Source organism: Acanthaster planci, linkage group LG08 (genome assembly GCF_054643075.1).
Source record: "Acanthaster planci isolate LZ-2023a linkage group LG08, COTS_SCS, whole genome shotgun sequence".
Lineage (NCBI taxonomy): Eukaryota > Metazoa > Echinodermata > Asteroidea > Valvatida > Acanthasteridae > Acanthaster > Acanthaster planci.
Window position 1 is genome coordinate 638,214 of NC_141784.1, and position 21,524 is coordinate 659,737.

At 40.7% G+C, this 21,524-nt stretch overlaps 1 protein-coding gene across 1 annotated transcript in view; it reads left to right on the forward strand.

The window, feature by feature from the left end:
* The window catches only part of LOC110978072 (uncharacterized), a 63,482-nt gene that overhangs the window by 28,024 nt on the left and 13,934 nt on the right, over nt 1-21,524 (forward strand). The window contains exons 25-47 of the mRNA XM_087140463.1: nt 87-238; nt 1,343-1,554; nt 1,996-2,123; nt 3,416-3,474; nt 3,839-4,006; nt 4,199-4,240; nt 4,761-4,936; nt 5,998-6,065; nt 7,153-7,253; nt 8,034-8,312; nt 9,307-9,458; nt 9,961-10,072; nt 10,642-10,892; nt 11,802-11,985; nt 13,499-13,762; nt 14,274-14,441; nt 15,370-15,402; nt 17,011-17,180; nt 17,950-18,023; nt 19,157-19,257; nt 19,820-20,080; nt 20,680-20,828; nt 21,374-21,479. Coding sequence (XP_086996589.1) covers nt 87-238; nt 1,343-1,554; nt 1,996-2,123; nt 3,416-3,474; nt 3,839-4,006; nt 4,199-4,240; nt 4,761-4,936; nt 5,998-6,065; nt 7,153-7,253; nt 8,034-8,312; nt 9,307-9,458; nt 9,961-10,072; nt 10,642-10,892; nt 11,802-11,985; nt 13,499-13,762; nt 14,274-14,441; nt 15,370-15,402; nt 17,011-17,180; nt 17,950-18,023; nt 19,157-19,257; nt 19,820-20,080; nt 20,680-20,828; nt 21,374-21,479 — 3,410 coding nt within the window. The remainder of the gene's footprint in view (nt 1-86; nt 239-1,342; nt 1,555-1,995; nt 2,124-3,415; nt 3,475-3,838; nt 4,007-4,198; nt 4,241-4,760; nt 4,937-5,997; nt 6,066-7,152; nt 7,254-8,033; nt 8,313-9,306; nt 9,459-9,960; nt 10,073-10,641; nt 10,893-11,801; nt 11,986-13,498; nt 13,763-14,273; nt 14,442-15,369; nt 15,403-17,010; nt 17,181-17,949; nt 18,024-19,156; nt 19,258-19,819; nt 20,081-20,679; nt 20,829-21,373; nt 21,480-21,524) is intronic.

Sequence of the window (21,524 nt, forward strand, 5' to 3'; positions counted from 1 at the left end):
TTGGCCAAAATTGGGCCCCCTGGCGTAGTCCAGCTTTGTTGTATAAACCACTCGCCAACATCGACCCTCCACTTATTGTCCTGCAGGATGGAGCTAGCTTACCTGAGTGGAGTTCTGGGCTTGTATGAAATGCAAGATGACTTCTTCATTGGTTTTAGTGACAGCAGAGTGGCAGGCTATTATGAGTGGTTGGATGGCACGCCGATAACATACACCAACTGGGGAGACGGTCAACCTGGTAAGGGGTTTACTGCTCTTCCTTGCAAAGCACAACATCCTGCTTGATACAGTATGGTGGGAGTGAACCTCAAATAGGATTAGTAAACAAAATATGACTAAAGCAGATTTCTTCAACACATCTTCTGATGTAACTTGAGTCTTTTAAACATGTAATTGCAAATATTGTTTCTTTATGCGCGGTTTGTGACTAAGTCTTGAAGAGATCAGATCTTATTAGCCAAACCAGGGTCTCACGGAGGTCTTAGCCTTAAAAAGTCCTTGCGACAATCTCAGCCTGAACCTGAACTGTTTGTATTGCTTGAAAGGTTTGTGAAGCTAGCCGTTGATTTCATGAAACTTGGCTTGACTTTGCACCATGCATTAGCCTCACATCGCAAGTTTCTGGCATATATAGCGTGCACGAAATGCGAAAAGTTGCTCAGCTGTTCAGTGTTAAAATTTTTATCTGAAACATCTTGGATGAGTGCGATTACTGCTTTTATGTTCCTTTTCGATATCACAGCTGTCATCAGTAAACAGTTGTTTACATCAGCTGCACCGATTACATTTTGAAAAGTTTGTGTCATTTCTTTGTCAGATCCAAGCACCAAATCTGGAAGTTCTATCACAGATAAACAAGTTTTATTACCTCAAAACTGTGTACCTGCCTCATGTAATTCTTTCAGGTTGAAAATGACGAGCCTTCTCTGAATGCAGTTAGCGTTTACATCCGATTTGTCTTATACAGAATATGCCACCTAAAATCCTAAAATCATTTCATTAGTAATGCCTTGACTTGTTGCAGGGGATGCAGACTTACCAGTAGGTAACTTCATGAAATGGGGGGGAGAGTTGTTAGATCATCAGGCATCAGCCATTAATGGGCTGGTTCATTGAGCCCTACTCCCTTATAGGACCTGCTAAAAGTGAGGGAGCCCCCTTCCCACTTCTGCCATTAGTGGTCATGGGATCTGCAACTTATGGTGAAAAATGAAGCATAAGTGAAGTTATGGCAAGGTGTAAAGTTTTGCAAAATGGGCAGCAGTTTCTAGTTTGACATTAACCCCAGTTGGCCCCCCCGGAAAAAACAGGACATACATTGGCTTTGTTGACATGTTCACAGATGACCGACAGGGCCACTGCGTTGCCATAAGCAGTGGCAAAGAGGCTGGCTACTGGGCCGACCGCGACTGCACGCAGAAGCACAAATTTGTCTGTGAGAAGGCCCGGACTGGTTATCCGCCCATAACCCCCCCTCCTGCGGTAACGCCCACCCCACCGACGGACACGGACTGTGCAACGGGATGGGTTGGCTACGGCAGTCGATGCTTCCAGGTATGCGAGAGAAAACACTCGCTGATCGTGTCGATATCTAATACTCTTGCACATATGCATATAGATCAATTAAACTCCGTTAAGGGGCATTATTTCTCTTTGTGTGGGTTCACCAATTTAAGTAACTCCGTGTGGACAGCATTAAGTTGAAATTTGAAATGAAAACGTAAAGAGAGAAAGCTGATTTTTTTATGAATTCTTTATTTCCCTTCTTTCCAAAATCGTGTGACAACCCCAAATTCAGCCTCGCTCCTCAGAATGGCCTTAAAGGATTTCCCAAATCTTTGTGGTCTCCAAAAACAATTTTGGCCTTCCTGAAAATTCAATTCTGGATCCACCCTTGTTGGGGGAGGGTTTGAGGAATTCCTCCTAAATGCTTAATTGTTTCAGAGTTATAATAATGATTAAGTTTTCGTATCGGGTTCATGTTCTGCATTTCAGATTTTTGAGCTCAAGAGCGATGACGAGGCAGTGAATTGGGACACAGCCAACAGGGAATGCGAGAATATGGGAGCTAGCCTGGCCAGCTTCCACCATCCCGATGAAGAGGCGTACTTGACAAGCAAGCTGTAAGTTGGCCAAGATTATCACTGCAGAGTGAGGGTTCGTTGAACACTTGAAATGTGTCAGACCTTCTGAGGGGCACACTTCTTTCAGATCAAGTTCGTACTATGGTAAACATGAGTGGTGACGTCAAGCGATCAAAATATTGAAAACTGCGAGAAATGCTGCAGTTTCTGAGATCACAGGAGATTTCTCCCCAGCAGCAAATATGAGGTAAAGGGGTGGACGGGGCCTCTCTTTATTCATAAATCGGTAGATTTTTTTTGTCTGCTTTTCACTTTTAAATAGTCAGTTGTAAGTTTAGATGTATATGTGCCATTTGTAATAGATAGGACCCACAAACTTGCAATTAATATCGGCCTTTCTGTTGGAACCTTTTGGTTTGATTCCTGCCTACTTGCAGATACGTTTCTCCACAGGTTAAGTTCCAACAAAAGGTAACAAAGACTTATGAGCACTGCTTTTGTTGGAATCTTTCAAACTTCTTAAAGACTATCTGCAATCAAGTTGTTTTAATACAAACCTTTAAAATGTACGTTTGTGTGTCAGTTAACCTTATTTTCAACTTTTGTTTCCCCATTTCAAAGGGTATTTTGCTGCCTTTTTGGTTTTATGCAAATGAATATTTCCATATTCATGAGAAAAACTATGACATCATCCCAGGAAGAAGCCATCAAGTTAATACTGATTCATACTTTGTGTGAAAGCAAATGTGAATTAGTGATGTCAGATCAAATATTGGCATTGCGATTTTGTAAAAGTTGAATGCATTTCAATTCTAGCGAAATTTCTTCACAAAGTTGTTGTGATGTCTAATTCCCATCACTTTTGCATTCGCCTGAATTCTAAACCAGCCTTTGCATTGGGTTGTACACAAAAAAACTCTACATTTTTTAGAATTTGCCAGACTCAGTTTCTTTTCTTGAGTGACTCATTGCTGCTTATGTGCATAGCAATGAGCAAGCATCAATCCCTCTCTCAGAAAAGTTTTCAGTAAGTAAGTTCTGTGCTCACAATTTGAACAGATAAGCCTCTGCACTGAACTGTGTCTTCCCTAGTTGAAATCACAGCAACAGTGCCCTTGGTCATACAGGAAAGCAAAGATAATCTTAAGTGTTCACAAAAGCTGCATTTTTCAAATAACCAAGTAGGAATGTAAATGAGTTTTCATAGATTGAAGAAGAATACATGTTGAAGAAAAATGTGTCAAGAAAACTTCATTGCAGCTGCACCTAAACATCTTGTCAGAGTTCCTTAGAAAAACAATCATCATATGTTACATGTTTGTCCTTTTCAGCTCTCCAAAAGGTACTAGATGGTTCTGGATTGGATTAAATGACCAGCGCTACGAAGGAGGTATGTTATCTTCTTTGCCTGCACAAGTTATCGTTTGACTATAAATGTTGTGGCATTCACAAGAATTAGTAGTGTCTGAGTGATTCATGTAGGTTAAATTTGGTTGCCTTTATGTAATGCACTCCATCATCATTGGTCCATTTCGAATGATACTGTTGACCTTTAATCATTCCTTATCATTATTCATTTATGCATATGAGTTGGCATTATGCAACATCTCCATACAGTGATAGTCGACTCGTAACTGGGCAAACGCCTCTTCCATTGACCAGGTGGAGGGAGAGAGGGTTATTGAGAAATTCTAAGAGTCCCTTCTCTTCTAGACTTGTGAGGCCTATCTCCTTGGTATTACCTCGCTCTCTAGGTTATTCTTGGAGTGACGGCACACCAGTGGAGTACACCAACTGGGGGGCTGGGGAGCCTAACGACTACGGTGGCTGGGAGGAGTGCGTAGAAACGGACTTCAAAGGAGGGAAATGGAATGACCTAGGCTGCTGGAACAGACGGAATTACATATGCTCCATACCCAAAGGTAAACAATGCCCAGCTGATTGTGTAAACCAATTTTGTTTTCTTACATGCACACTAGGAGGATTTCTGTTTCCAAAATGTCTTTTTGATATCTTGCTACAATCATATCAGGAATGTATAAGGAAGATCATGTCATAGTACTTTCGTACATCGTTTGAATTTGAAGGATATTTTTTTTATGTGCTCTCTGCAGGCAAAATGACGATAACGACCCCAGCACCAACAATTCCTACAGGTAAATCTTTGATAAAGTAACACTTACAAATTTGTGTTTTCTCCCAAACAGTTGATGATTGAAAGAGAAATTTGTTATTTTTCTCAATTTTTCAAAGTTACCTTGATTTTAGACATAAATCATATTACGAGATTCAAAGTAGGGTCAATTTTAATAAGGGAGTAAATATGTGCTTGGTGGTCGGAAATAAGCTTTTAAGATCAGCTCAGGAGAATGGACGTGGCTGATGCCGAGCCACAGACAAGATCATTATCAATGTGATAATGAAATCATTTCAAAAATCCTGCTGGAAGGAGTGCTCATAGTGAGAGAAAATGACCGGGTGACTGTGTCCAAGTGTCTTAACCGTAGTTAAGCAGAGTAACAAACTAGGTATGTTAGACAAGAATGGATGGGTGTGCACACATGCATGTATACCGTTTCCGTGGTCATGGGAAACTACACTCGTCATGTACACTTCCCAAACAAAACCAAGTGTCCCCTCAGTGCTTTGATGGCCTGGGCATACTTTCTCGTTTAGGCGACCCGTGCCCCGGCTTCCCACAGTGGGTACACCTGAATCCGAATTGCTACTACTTCAGCACCAACACGGACGGATTGAAAGACTGGTACGAAGCTGAGGAGTTTTGCCATAAACAAAATGCTCACCTGGTTTCCATCCACGACAGTACAGAGCGCAATTTTGTTACCAATCGGGTATGTTTGAACTCTTTTTATTTTTTTCAGAGAGGAGGACATTTTCTTTCTGAAGTATTGGAAACCTTTGCAACCATAATAGTTATATCATTTCTCATCTATGTCTAAAAGTGATTTAAAAAAAACGATTTGCCTAATTTGATACAATTTCAGAGAAGCTCAGGGTTACCAAATACTTCAATGTAGGGATTGTTTAAGAAATAATAAAAAAATGAGTTTAGATTGAAATACTTGAATTGCCCCTTATCGTGCAAAAGGCAACCAAGTCATCTAATCACATTTTTCAATGTTTTGACACATCTAGAGAGTGAGAATCATAGTTACTACTGTTGACAGTCTGCACAATTCCTTAAAAATTGACACGGTATGGCTTTTGAAGAACATTTTTTGAGTTTCCCGAATGCCGTGTAAAGAGTCTCAGAGTAACAGTGTTGGCCCAATATCATATTCACCAGCCTTGCTTTCAAGTACAAGTCCCTTCACAAGACCAGTCAAAAGTCTGTTCACAAGACTAATCGTAAGCAAGAGGCTGAACAGTGACAAAGGACTGCTTTAGACTAGGTGCATTTGAATAGTTTCTGACTTGGCTTATAAAGACTGAGTGACTTGTGAAAATGATTGAAGGGACTCATGATGGACTTGCCTATAATAGTGGATTTTTACAGAATTTGTGTTGAAGGGTAAAAATCGTAAGTTGATCATCAGGGTTGTTGATTTGATTAAATCAGTGATTTAAATCAAGGCGTTTTAAATCAGACAACCCTGAAGCTGGTCAGAGTCATCTAGCCCTAACCCTGTGCCTCATCGAAAAAACATAACCGACAAAACTGAACTGGGCCTTCTTCTTGAAATACTCGAGAATGACGTTAAGTATCTGGTAATACATGTTACATTTCATACGTTTACATTTTCATTATCATATGTCAAGGGCCGGGGGAGAACTTTCCTAGTTATGACTCTTTCTCTCACCGTGTCTGTCTGTCTTTTGGGTAGGGGGCTTATGGTCATACCTAGCTGGATGGCATTCATTGTTGTACATAGTGTTCTTTTTGTTTTTGCAGTTGCCCATCTTAGCTGGTAATTACTGGTGTGGACTCAGAGCAAATAACACTCACCCAGGAAATCATGAGTAAGCACTACTCACCATCAAGCTCGTTAAATATTTAAATATTATGGCAATTTCAATATGGTTTTTTCATTTTTATTTTTATTTGGCAAACAAAAATCTTGCATAAATCCACTTTCTCAGTCTGGTTTGAAAGGGTCCAACAGATCACTGGCATCGGTAACATTTTGCACAAGATGTGAAGTTGGCATTTATGTTACGAACAGCACAAGGCTGCATGATGGTTTCTCAGCTTTGAATCCTTGGCGGCCCCGACTAGCCCCAGACCAAAGCTTCCATGCATATCTGTTGTCAGCAAAGCATTTTCTCAACTCTTGCGTTTGCAGTAAATTCTTCATGGTTTTGAGTATTATGTATTCAGTTGAGCTTCACTGTACTGTAAATTACCCCCACCGTACAAATGACTAGGGTTGAGAAATGGGGAAGACTTATGTGAGAGCGTATTCTTGTTCCAGTTTTGATCCTCTCAGACGATTCCGTTACGATTGAAAAAGTGGTCAAATTGAGCCCATCCATTTTTCTCTTTATGTTTGAGACAGCCAAGGAAAGAACAATTGAACTCATAAGAACTAATGTTGTTTTCGAATACACAAGAAATATTACATTTTGACCATCCAAATTGCACTGTATATTGGCCATGACATCATTGCGTAATTTCATGCAAATGGTCACACAATCACGAGCACCCACATGAACAAGTATATGTATGTACATATGCAGTGCGTCAAGGTGAAGCTATGTTGATCATGCACACATGGGTTCACTACCACACTTTCCTGCAGTCAGGCTGCAACCACACAGTGTTTATTGCAGACAAACCACACCGCCGTAAATCAGACCCAAAAGTGGACACACATGGCCATGTACTGTTTGAAGCCGTTATCGCCGGTCGTTTACCACTGGAGAGGCCGTAAACTAGGTGGGGTGATCTTGAATGCTAACCCGGGAAACCCAGGTTCGCAAAAGCCACATTAGACTGGGTCTAGTAATGGTTCAGATATTCAAATGTTTAGACTGTGTGAAATCCGTAAACCAATTTAGTTGTGACGTTTTCAATGATTGCTTGCATTGATGTTCTTTTTTGATTTAGATGGTCAGACGGAACTCTTTTGGACGTGAAAAATTGGCAGCTTTTGCAGCCAGACACCAAGAATGGCGAGGAGCTGTGTGTCCAGATGCGAAATGATTTAGGTATTTGATTCTCTATGGAGGTAAAATGTAAAGGAATGTATCTAGTCGTAGGCTGGATATAACTTGGCCAAGTCTTGTCGTCTATTTCTGGTTTCAGTGGCACAAAATGAATGAGAGCTATTACATTTCTGTCCCTTTCTTGTCAAGATGCTGCTTTGCCATTGTGGGTTTGATGTTGGGCTTTTCTTCCCACCAGTTTGTGGCTTAGTCTGTTGGAATTGGAGATCACTGCACAGGAACCTCTCCTCTCCAAGTGTTAATCCTCATTGGCTCAGATGGGCTAAAGGTGGTTGTAGCAACCATGAAGCTACTGTGTCAGAGGCTAAGAGAAGGCAAACGCCGATAGGCTTAGCCTTTTTTTCTCTCTAAGTTACGCAGAGATAATTGGAGTGAAGTAGATTGCTCAAGGACATATAGGAGTTGGATAGCAGTTGGTGTTGAGCCTTCGACTAGCCAATCAGGATTCAGGAAGGCCCAAAGTACCAGCAGGCAAATAAAGAGTGCTTCCTGCAGCAGCCAATTCATATCACTGAAATTCAAGCACATCCATCTTTTATCACAGTAGCAGCTAACCACAAGGCTACAGGTCATTGTTACTTCTTTGGTATACAAATTATGCATGTATGGAAAACCCTGACCGAAGCCGTGATTGTGGTTATGGCTATTGCCTATAGCAGGTCTTGGCAAAACTTTACTTATGGACCACATTGTGTTGTCACAAACAGGTTCCAGTTTTGTCCAGACGGGTTTCGCATTTCCTCCTTTTTTTCATTTCCAAAGTGATATTCCTCAAAGGCAAGTGGCTGGATACCAACTGCGGTCTCAAGGCGCGCTTCGTCTGCAAGAAGAACGTGGACGGCACGTCCCCCACCCATCCACCTACCAGTCCACCCACAGGGGGATGTCCCACGGGCTGGATGAAGTACAACAACCGCTGCTACAAGATGATGGGACTGGGGGGCCAACAAGACCCCAAGAAAAACTGGCAGGATGCCAAGAAAGAGTGCCAGAAGACAACGGGGGCTAACTTGGCCTCCATACATAGCACTGAAGTGCAGAGTAAGTATATCTCATTCCTTTGAATTGCCCACAGATCAGTGAGCCTGCCCCTAAAGTTAATTTTTCGGGGGGAGGGGAATAAGTACTCGGTGTTGCTTTTAAAATACAGCAGCAAATTTCAGGAAAGTTTATGCAGTGCCCTAACTTCATGTTGCCATATTTTTACTGCATAAGTTGAGCAACAAAATCATGAAATAGTGCAGTTGTCCACTGACTAAGTCTGGGACTCGTGCAGCAAATTATGCCTTACTTAAGTGCAATCATAGTTTATGTTGTAGACTGAAGAAATCAAATATAATGAACGATTTTACTAATAAAATATGTTTGTTATAGTAAGCCTTGTTGAGAGGATTAATGGAAAACTGATTTGAGATTTGCTTCCCAGTTGCAACTAAGAAAAGACAAACACTCTATTGCATGGTGGGTGGAGTGTTTAATGACTGCTGTGGTACTGATGTGATCATTCACATCCAGGGCATTTGAAAGAATCAAAATTTTGTACGGCTGAGCATTTTTGTGTGAAATTGGCGTTAAGCACATTGTGTAGCTATACCACACATTTATGGTATGAGACTCACACATGGTGCAAAGTTACACCAAGTGTCAACCAGGAACCATAATTATATTTTGTGTATCAAGCCTCTTGCAATACTTAATACCAAACAGACTCTTAAACTCCAAATTGATTCACCAAAAGATCTGTACGAAAGCCCAAATTATAAAGTTTTCGACTTTTCACAATGGTATCCGAACACACTTCATTTTGAAACTGCAATATGCCGTTAGAAAGGAAATGATTGGATGTAATGTTGCATTGCTCATAGCCCTAACAGTCCCACATCCTTCGATTTCAATCAGGGGGTTTTGGTTTAAATGATATTCCAAATGAATGCAAAGCCCTGTTCCCCTTTTCCAGTATTTTTTATCCTTGACTGTTTTTGCCATTTACACTTGTCCTTTTATCTGTCTTGTCGGCATTTTCCGTCCTCCCCAGCTTATTTGACCGCCAACATGATCAACGCCAATGGTGACGTGTGGATAGGGATGTCTGCTCTGGCAAGTGGCAGCAAGTTTGTGTGGACGGACAGCAGTTCGGTTGATTTCGTCAATTGGGCCATTGATCAGAATGATCAAACGTCCTTCCTGGTATGGCACTGCTACCCAGTAGCACTCCCATATTTTGTCTCGTTTGAAAAAGTACCTAGGCGGTACACTAAATTTCAAAGCTGTGCATCAGGAAAAGGGTACTCAAATACCCAAATGATGATGTCAGAAATGTGGTCCAAATGATGTAATCAGATACCTGAAAAGACCTATACAATGTATCTAATAACATTTCAGACAAAGAGAAAGAAAGATCTTATGTTTATGGCCAAGGTTGTTGGTAATTTTTTGGGGAATTTGCAATTTGAATTCACGCTTACCATAACTTGCATTTTTGAAGTTTGAGGTCATGGTGTCTGTGTACCTTTTCTTATTTCAGTAGGCTATATGGTTCCTATGCTACCCATAAATTCAAACCACTTACCACAGACGATCAAAAACTTTGACCAAATTGGTACTAATCGGTGGTGTGTGGTGAGTTCCCCCACTCTGTCCACACTGATCACAATCTCTTGTTTTTTTAATTTTTGCAAAATCACTCCAGCCTGGGAATGCCTCGGATTGCATCAGGATGATGTACGATGACAGCGAGTCGGGCAAATGGCTGGATGAGGATTGCAATGCTCTGCATGGCTACCTGTGCATGATGAAGCCAGGTAAGTGTTGAGCAATCCAGACGGATATGGAAATACATCATTCTGAAAAAAACAACATGAACCTCATGTTAAAAATATTGTGCTCATATGGCATTTATTTGTATAGAATAATAGCACCGACTCTTGATTTTAAAAAATCAGTGCATGGAATCACAGGCATCACAAGGGATGGGGTCAGGAGGGGGGCACTTGCTCCCCTTTGGGGGAAAAAGTTAAAATCAAAGCATTTCATGGATTATATACAACTATTTCCAAACTCACTGTGAGATGTTAATTTTTTCAAGAGGTATAGACAGTGACATTTAATTATGTTGCAGTTGGTTTGTTGGTCCTAGAATGCTAGGGCATCAAGTACAGACAACATTGTGTATGCAGGACGGTAGTTTCCAAACACACGTCTCCACCTGAGAGATTGAGAGTCCGGAGGAAAATGCCGAAGCACAGTGCATCATGAGGCTGATAAAAAGCCTTTTACAACAGAAGAAAGTGCACCTCTGTGGATCCAGTCTGCCCTGCGGGATTGTCTGTTCTCCTTCAAAACATTTTCTTTGTTGTTTTGAATGCTTCAGATGACCAGTATCCAGACAACCCAGTTACAAACCCATGTCCGGGAAAAAATGACTACACGAAGTTCGGCGATGTGTGCTTCAAGATTTATGTGGACACAAAGAGAAAATTTAGTGACGCAAAAGCCCAGTGCATTGCAGATGGAGCCAATCTCGCATCCATTATGAATGGCTACGAGCAGGCGAAGCTGCAGTCGATGATGAACGATAAAGACAAACCAGGGAATCTCTGGATTGGATTGTACGATGATCCGGTAGGTTGAATGGTTGGTCTTCACTTTAGCTACTAAAGACAGGAAAGTAGATAGAAAAAAGCATGACAAACACACGTTTCAATTTCCTTTCTGGTTTGCTGAAGTCCCCTCATATAGCCACATGTTGATACCTCTGGGGTGTTATTAATTGTGTGACTTGATCTGAACACAGGCATGACATCCACAGGCATTGATTTTGAAGTGGAGTGCTGCAATGAAGACAAACTTACATATGCAGACTTTATTGTGCCCATAGCATGTCTAAATGCCCACAGAGTGCTGCAATGAAGACAAACTTACATATGCAGACTTTATTGTGCCCATAGCATGTCTAAATGCCCATGGAGTGCTGCAATGAAGACAAACTTACATATGCAGACTTTATCGTGCCCATAGCATGTCTAAATGCCCATGGAGTGCTGCAATGAAGACAAACTTACATATGCAGACTTTATTGTGCCCATAGCATGTCTAAATGCCCATGGAGTGCTACGTCTTGGTCTCTGACTGCCTGAGGAGTTTAACCATTTTCAGACCCTGAAATAGCCCAAGTTGTGACACAACTCAATCACGTCCTGCATAATTGTGTTTGAATCTCTGCCCTCTGAGAAAGGGTACATGTTCCATTTTGTCTCACCTATCCCTATCCAATTAAGGACCAATAAATCTGATACAAATATGGGACCGGAATGCACCTCAGAATAAGCTGAGCTATATTGGTTAAATCTTTCATGGTTATGTTATTGTGACACAAGTAAGAACTGAGTATTTCACATCAAACTGTTAATGTGTAAACACTTATGTTACAAAATACAGGCATTGTAAGGTCAAATTTTTTCCCAGCTCTGTAACTGTTACCCCTACCAGTAACAATTAACATGATTGTACACCTGCTTTATTTCCCGATAGAACACTGGGGTATTTACCTGGTTGGATGGATGGCCGGTCCACTATGACAACTGGGGATGGTTTGATCCAAAAGGCTTTAAGTATGCCATCATGAAAGAGCAGGGTTTTTTGTACGAAGCTGGCGAGTGGAGCAATATCTTCAGTGATACTGTCAAGCACTTCGCAGCTTGCAAGTACAGTACAGGTGAGAAGGTCATGGAGATGGTGAAATCGATTATGCAGAAACTTTAAGCCAGGATTTATCCCTATTAGGAGTACGTCCAACCGCAGAGTGTGTTTATGGCCATCATGTTTTTGCGAACATGGGTGAGTCACTTTTAATTTCTCTGCTTGGTAATTGGAAGGTTCGTGATTGCGATTGTGTTGTAGCGCTGCGCTGATGCCGTGCAGGCTGTGTAGGTAATACAAAAGGTCAGACGTGGACAGATGGCATACGCTTGCCCTTGGTTCACTGTATACTAAATGCAGTTTCTGAAACGTAAGCACATCGTTTTGTTTGCTGATAAAGCTGAAATGACAACGTTGTTTGCTAAAACTCAACACAAGTCTCAAGAATGTCTCCAAATTATACCTCGGTTCATTTTAATCCAGTTGACAGAAAGTATCAAGCATGGCAGTGCATGGTGTCAGACTTGTGTGACTCGTGACTCGTGACTCGGACTCAACTCATATTTTTAGTGACACAGACTCAAGTCACTTTGATAAATGACTTTAGGCTGCGGACTCAAAGTCTCCTTGCGTGACTTGTGACTTGGCAAAAATGACATTGTTGGGTTGTTTTATTTCCTTGAGCAAAACAGCGCCTGATGTGGCTACTGCGGTACACACATGGTCGCTGATGTATTGATTGGGGACATCGATGTACCGAAAAATGTATCCCATCCAATCTTGATACTGCATTAACACGATGAAATATTCAGTACCAGACTATTCTAGAGCTTTCAATCATGTGTATTGGTGTTCGAAGATTCTCAGTTGCAGCTATTCATGGGTTAGATGGTCTGATGTCAGTAAGGTCTGTGCATATTTGAAAGCATGAAGATTGATCATGGAATCCATTCCAAAAGTAGTCATTTTTGGGTTTATGAAAAGAGAGATGCAAAGGGAAGATCAAGCACAGAATGCAAATTCTGTGGGAGAAAAATATGGGGGAAAAAAGTTCCATTGTTTCCAGAACCTGAAAATTTTTTCCAATACAATAAAACAGGTGACTCATGACTCGGACTTGGACTCCACCTTTGTGACTTGGACTTGGACTCGACCTGGATGTTTCGTGACTCAAATACGAGTCTGCAGGGTGTTAGCACATTGCCAATTAAATGCTTTATATCTAGCTTCAAGGTTCCGATACCAATTTGAGTTCTCTGAGCACCCAGGATTGATCCAGAACCAGAGTTGTGTTGTCTTTTTATTGGGATTGGATTTGGAACTTTCTCTACGTAACCTTTTATGAACTTTTTGAGGGAAATGAAATAATGCCAAAATGGTCTCTCTGTCATCATAAAAGAAATCGTTTGGGGAGGGAGCATGGCACGCACTGCCTAAAGCCCTCTCCCTGGATCTGGCAATGGTGAGCACCCAACTACCGTGTACAGGAACCTGATCCAAGAAACAAAAACCATCAAAGCATTGCCGTATAAAAAACTGTCATTGAGCCTTTACTCCGTCAAGTTTGTATTGTTCCGACAACTTTGCAGCCACGCCACCACCCCCTGAGCCCACCGTGCCTGGGTACTGCGAGCAAGACTGGACGGCCTTTGGTTCCAGCTGCTACCGTGTTGGTTCGGGGATCTTCGCCACGGGCTCGTTTGGCGACGCCGTCTATGACTGTGACAAGAACTACGGCGGGGCCTATGTAGTCACCATCGGCAGCAAGGCGGAAAACTCCTTTGTGAAGAACCTTGCCCAGAAGACGTTTAGCGTTGATAGGGTGTACATTGGAATCGACCGTACTAACAATGGTAAAATTGAGCTCTGCTGGTATTCAAAGAATTGAGCCGTTCAGACAGTGTTGTAATCAAGTTCACACAGGTCCCTGCAAGTCCGTCACAAGTCCACTGCAAGTCAATAAGTCTCGGCCAATTCAAGTCACAAGCTTGTGAGTTGGCTTGACTTGTTAAAGAACTTGTGATGGACTCGGATATAGGGTTGTGCTGAGTATTCGGATATCTAACTGATTGTCAAATATTCGAATAATCATTTTTAAAATAAAATGAATTTTGTGAGATGAAACTCAGTAAAAGAAGAAAAGGATAAAATTCAGTTATGTTTTTACAAAATTGAATTCTTGAAGCACATTTCCAGGGATGCCCGAAATTGTTTTTTATCAAGTTTTTGGTCTTTTTGTATGTAAAAAGTTACATATTTACTTGAATGAAATTTAAAACATTCAAGTAATCAAATTAATTCAGGTTTTTGAGAGCTGATTGGCCTTTATGCCAATTCTTGCCTGTCCACCTTGCCGTAATACAGGAGGCTGGGAATGGGTAGATGGGTCCCCCTTGGTCTACGTCAACTGGGCAGATGACCCTGACAGCAACAGCGGCAAGAACTGTGCTGAGATGAGGTTTGATGCCAACGGCAAGTGGTATCACTTAAACTGCAAATTGAATAGCCACTATGTCTGTGAGAAGCCAAAGAGTGAGTACTTAGTCATTGAACGGAAACATGTAGTGAACATGCGGCTCAACTCGTGTTCATACACTTTACTATGTTTTACAAACAAGGTTCAAGTACTTGTAATTAAAAGTGACAAAAAAGAGGTAACTTTTCCATTCTTATAATAGTCTTACATATGTATATTTCAGAGTGCGCTATATTTCTTTTATCACAAAAGGTACAATTTGTCAAAGAGCATAAAAAAGAGTACAAAATTTTGTCTTTTACAGTTGACCCCAACAAAGTTTGCAGAAATATTGAGCATTAGACAAGCTTCTTATCATGATAAATAACTTAAAAAGAGTAACTTTATACCCCAAGAAAAAGTAGAAACGTGTTACATATGTTTGTAAACAGAGCAAAGGGGACAATATTGTTCAGGTTTGGATGATAAATATGGAAGTTTTCATTTGCATAAAAATCAAAATGCTGGAATTTTCCCCATTTACTGCCACAAAGAAGATGGTCATAGTAAGTCATAGTAACATTGCAAGAAAGCTTTCTCTTTTGAAAGGGAACATGTCAGCTTGGAATGAGCAGTGGTCTTGTTGAAACATTGCATTGTATTCTAACTTATGTGTTACTTTATAATTTCATGAATCCAATTTAAAGAAAAAACATTAGACCCCAAATTTAAAAAAATGACCCTTGTGAGATGAGTTAATCAAAACAAGAATGTTTGTGTTGGAGAGATCATAGGCAGAGGGACAGTCCAGTTGAAGAAGACAAACGACTTCATTAGAATGCTAATGTCCAGAGAGGGGCAGTGATTTTCCTCAAGATTCAAGATAACAACAGAGTTTTGATTGTGTTAAAATAGGGTGTCACCTGGCTGTGTTGGAGAGGTAGGACAGATGTGGCCAAACATTAATCAAATAACACAGTGTCATTTTTCTTCTCTTCTTTTCAGTGCAAGTATTCACGACTGAACCGCCTATTGTCTGTAAGAAACTTTGGTTTGCTTTGTTTTTGTGAATCCCACCATCTCTTGAACTTTTTCATTCTCAAATGTGAAGAGCTCACCCAAAATGGGTCTTACGCCGTTCTTGCGGTGATCTTGTTTTCAGTTTGGCTTAGAAAGAGCAAACTGAGCTCATATTGCGCCATTATGTTTGGAATGCTTTTAGAAAAAGAAAAGGTGGAGAGTTCCGCTGTTGAAAGTCATTCTGTAAGATTCTGCAAAATTTCTCTTGCACCTTGTGATTCATTGTCTTGGTTTGACATGCCGGGACACAACATCACAGTGTAAAAATCTGTATTGTAATGGTTGGCATATACAAACACATAGAGACACAGGCAGCTTCAGGCAACAGAAAAAAGTACTTCTAAATAGGAAAAGAGAATGAGATGCTTATACATAGTTAAAATATTGTAGTTGGCTGAAAATTCATATTGGCTGGAAAAATGTACCAGCCAACCTAATGAACAGCCAAATGTGACTCGATCTACAAAATAGGGTAATAAGTCGCGCAATGCCAAAACACGTAATGGCCTCTTCTATTTGGAGAAGGCAAAATTTCTTCAAAAATGTGATTTTGTGTTTTTTCATTTAATAGATTCTATGATATTTATATTTTCAGAATTTGTGACTACAAACATGGATACTGACGAATAAAGATGAAAAATTGATCATTCAGTTGAAAATCATATATATAGCATTGTGTTTCTAAGTGTTACACTTAACAAGCTTTTTCTTGAAAAGTGCTTTTATTGAATCCAATGATGTGGATATACAAATGTCTATATATCTCCGGAACGCAGTGCACTACATGGGTCATTCATATATCAAATTGTAACTTTTGATGTGCAAAATCCAGCCATATATTAAAGAACTCATAACCTGAATCTGGCAACTTGTTACCCACTTTTCTAGAGCGGGTCACAAATTCCACAAAAACTGAATTGTGAGTCGTTAAGAGAGTATGTACGATATTTCTTGCCACCATCTTATATTTTGCAACACTCCGCAATGCCATCTCGGAGTGATACTTTGCTGCAACAGGCTGTGGACCACAGTCTTCCTCTACAGACTTTTTGGACATGGTGTGTGGTCATAAAACAAATGGATTAGCATATATACATCTTGGCTGGAGGTAATTTGTGGCATATGTCAGCCAGGCCTGTGTGTACCGATGGCCGGATCATGTTAACATGTCATGCATAACAAAGTGGTTATAAGGACGAATATTTTAAATGAGTTGCAATAACTTAAAGTTATGATGCCTATCATTACATGTTGCTTTCTCTTTCCAGTACTTGGCGGACTGTCAGTGTGCATTATACACCATATTTATCCCTCTCTCTGCACCCAGAAATAATTTGATCATCTCTACTCCCTGGAGGGTTAAACAACCATCAGTGCAATCATTTCAAGTGTTAATAATTTAATCAACCAAAAATAACCCTCTCTCTGCTGTCATATAGATGCCCATATTTACTCCTGGGTGGAGATACTTATGGTGACACACTTTGTGGTGTTATTACATCCTACTGTACCCTTCCCTGCAGCACTGCACTGGTCCTTTTCTTTGTTATGCATGGTATCCCACAGTTCAGAACTGTTCAACCGGCGAGACTGACTGGAAGGAAATGGATTCCTATTGCTACTATGTCAGCAAAGATTCCAGGAGCTGGCATGATGCTGAAGCCTGGTGTAATGAGAAAGGCGGCTACTTGGCGTCCATTCACAGTGACAAGGAGAACCAGCTCATCCTTGCTTTGGTGAGTCTCCTTCCGAGTTCCATCTTCATTTTCCCAGCAAAAGTGTTAACTTGAACCCTCCTTAGAGTGATTCCTCACTTTATTTTGAGAACCAGTTCATCCTTGCTTTGGTGAGTCTTCTTCTGAGTTCCATCTTCATTTTCCCAGTGAATGTTAACTTGAACCCTCCTTAGAATGATTCCTCGCTTTATTTATTTACATATTAGTAGTTGTTTTTACATTTTGTGACTTTGTCTAGATTTTTTTATTTAGGTACTTTTAAAAGAAAAAGCATTTGTAATATAAATGGTGAACTGTGATTCTGTGGAAATATTATCAGTATAAATTTGTTGCTTAATTGTGATATTGCGAAACATGAATTCTTTTTGGTTTGTGTATAGAGCAGTTTTGTGGAGCTCTTATTTTTGATTGATATTGTGAAACTATACTTTGTGTTGAAAACTTAATATTTTAATATGCATTTTTACACACATGTATTTTTAGCATGAGAGCCATTACTTTTTCTGTTTTGTATACATTGTATGCAAATAGCAATAAATGAATTTTTGTATATACATATTTGTATTTGTAGAAGGAGAACCAGAAGTGGTGCACTCTCTCCTTGGCTTCACCTCGGTAGACAGAATGCATCCTAGATCAACCCAGGAAGCTAGTTTACTGTACCTTCCACAGTTTTCAGTTGTTTGATTGATTATAAACCCTGTATTTTTCAGAGCTTCACTATATGGGATTGCTCACTATTTTGTCCCTAAATCTGTACCTCTTCCAGTTCCCCTATATGTATCAGAAGAGTTGGATAGGATACAACAAGCTATATGATGGGAGCGGCTTAGATGACTACCGGTGAGTATTTGCATTAATCCATGTATATACCTGCAGTTACCAGCTGATCAGTTTCATGAAACTTGGCATGGCTTTGACTTTCACTGACTTGGCGGCTTAGATGACTACCGGTGAGTATTTGCATTAATACATGTATATACCTGCAGTTACCAGCTGATCAGTTTCATGAAACTTGGCATGGCTTTGCACCATGTGCAAGCCTTTATACTCCATAAGTTTGTGGTGTAGCCTAGCACTGTTTGGTCGATTTCATCATTTCTGCATATTAAAGATCTGTCAAGAGGATGATCACTGCTTTTACAACAGCTTTTCCTTTTGATGAATAGCCATCAAAAGTCATTAGATTAGCTCAGTCTGCCATTTTGGAAAAGTTTTTATCTTTTCTTTGCTGGAACTGGAAAGCAAATCTTGAAATTTTTTCCTATTTGAACAAGTGTTTGATTAATTAACCCCCAGCTCAAAGTTGTGCATTTTTGTGTGAACTGTAATGAGTTGAGCACTGATAAGTAAACCTTACAATGAACATGAGTTAGTTAAATCATCCAATTTCACTTTGTTCATCATAACTGAAAACGATTGCATGAAAGTACTGGCAAGCAGCTATAGGGGCCATGTTAGGGGCCGTCCATAAAGTACGTTTGCATTGAAATGCTGACTTTTCAGACCCCCCTCCCCTGTACGCATGGCGTAGGCATTGGTTCCAACCCCCCCTCCCTGTGTACACGTACGTATTTCACGATTCCGGAAGATGCTGCCGGTGTTTGTGTCCTGAGTAATGTTGCAGTTTACTAAAAATGGGCGTTAATTGGCACGAGAGGATAAATGGTACGGTGGACGATGGAGAATACTGTGCTTGAATTTCGATGCACAAAAGCTGATTGTGGTATTTAATTGGTATGAGAAGGTGTCTTGATATCAGGATTCATTAACGGCAAATTTTCAGTCTGGCTTGAATCCCCCTCCCCTCTGTACATGTATACAACGGTATTAAGCCTCTCCTCCCCCTTTGTGGGTACCAGTACATACTTTATGGATGGCCCTTAAGCCCCTTATGTCGGTACTTTTTGCACTTACCTTGGCTATTTGTGTGATAGTCACTTCTTCACAACCCTTGTCTCTTGTGTTGCTTTCAGATGGACCGATGGGTCCAATCCGTTGGACTACACCAAAGGCTGGGGCACCGGCCAACCAGACGACCAGATGGACTCGCAGAAATGTGCAAATATGGTTTGGGGTAAGAGCATTGAAAAGGTAGAGGAAATGGCTGGAAAGCCCCTTGCAGGAGAAAGCCCAAATGGTTTGCTGCACATAGTGGTCATCGGCTGAAGGAATACATTCCAGTGTTACAGTCGAGTCCATCGCAAATCCATCACAAGTCACTCAGTCTTAAGCCACCCCCCCAAGTGAACTGTATCAAAAGTGTACCTTTGCCCTATTACTTGGAACTGGTCTTGTGAAGGGACTTGTATAATGGACTCGACTGCAACACTCATACATTTCCATTTTCTCTTTGCAATTTTGGTGTCTTTGTGTAAGTCCTCTAGAAAATCCAAACAAGATCCTTGGAATATAAGTTTAAATATAGCATGATATCGCAAACTGTACACCTTTGGGTATAGGGACCTGGGAAACAGTAAATAGGAGAGAAAGTACATGTATGTTATTTGAATAGTAATATTTCTGAATAAGCAACAGTTGGTGAATGGTAAAATTGGTGGCAGAAGTGTGATAAATGTGAAAAAAACAATTTAAGTATTGTTTTGAATATTGAATTGAATTGTGTCATCTGGTTTCAGACGGTACCTGGGCAGATTCCAACTGCGGCTCTTTGGAGAGATTTGCCTGCAAGAAGAAATCAAACAGCACAAACCCGATTGTAAAGCCCTCACCCCCACCGCAAGTTGGCAACTGCCCCGATGAGTGGTACAAATTAGAGACCGGCTGCTACCAGATCAAGGGCAGCCAAGCAGACTTCAAGAATTTTGCAGATGCGAGAGCAGATTGCCAGAAGCAAACAAATGGGGATCTGCCATCTATTCATGATCAAGGAGTTCAGTGTAGGTCTAATAACACATCTTGAAACATTGAGATAAAAGGTTGTACATAGGTCACAGAAGTCTGGTTGAAGTAGATCCTGCTTTTATTTGTAACAATGATAATTGAATTAACAGTGGTCTGCATTGATGCACTATTTATTTAAGAAATTTTTCAGGTTTAGTATGCAAGCTGATTTTATTTCAAACTTGGGAGACAGCTGACAGGTTAGCATTGAGAATGACATTCACTGAGTGTGGAAAATATGAAAAAAATCACGGGGCTTAACGACATCCCGAAGCTGAGGTTTTGGAGTGTATACAATGGATGAACTTTAACAAAAAAATGAAGCAGAAAGAAATCCATGGAATATGCTTATATGTACCACACTTTTGCATACACTTTTGTGCACTGGCGCATTGAATGTTCCTTCAACCAGTGGGGTGCTGTGACTCACTGAATCCACGCTGTCCTAACGTCTGAGACTGTTTTTTTTTAAAACAGTTTTGACATTCTTATAGAAAATAAGGAGGGGGGTACTGTCTACATAGTGTGATCACCTTGAAAGGTCATCGGCCATTTCTCTATGACAACTTTTACATTATGGCTTAATTTTCAATAGCACTGTTAACATCCTTCATCAAGTTTTACACCGGCAACGTGTGGATCGGCCTGCGTGGTGGAACTGCTGGTTGGTGGGGATATCATTGGGTTGATCAAAGCAACGTGGACTACGAGCACTGGGCACTGAACGAACCCAGCTTTTTCTACGTAAGTTGCAACTGCTTCAGTGTTTTGCTTTAATGCAAGAGAATGTGTCAAGCTGCAGCCAATATCTGTGCCAGTAAATGGAGGACTTGTAAACCCACCCCAGCAGTTTCTGTATGTAGTACCAGAAGGAGGCTAATGCCCATCCCCGTGTTTCTGTGATTTCTGTAGCTTTTGTACACACACCGAAGCTCAAACTACTTGGTAGAGGTGGAGCCTTTATTTGACTAAAACTAGTTTGTTCTGTTATGATTTCATAGTGATTATCCGGTGATTTGGTCCTTGCCACTCAAGAAAGTTTTCAGTTTCGGAATGTCGTGGATTATTTAAAAATCTGTATCACCAGAAAAGTTGAACAATTGACTAGAACGTCTAGACACATCCCGTCTGAGGCAGGTATACCTCCGTGGTACATACCTCTCAACCACTGTCATCAGCTTGACAGGGACTAACATTTCAAAATAATTCACATTACAAATTCTTGATGTCAAGGAATTGGTAGTGCACATTGCTGCAGATCTGGTTGAATGCTGACATAATTCTTTCAGGACCAAACCAAGTGTACAGTGATGGTGAATGATCCAGACTTTCCGGGCCGTTGGGATGATGTTCCTTGCGACGACAAGCACGGCTATATCTGCTACCAGCCGCTCGGTGAGTAGGCCTGTTGCAAACTTTGGCTTTTCCTTTTGATTTTTT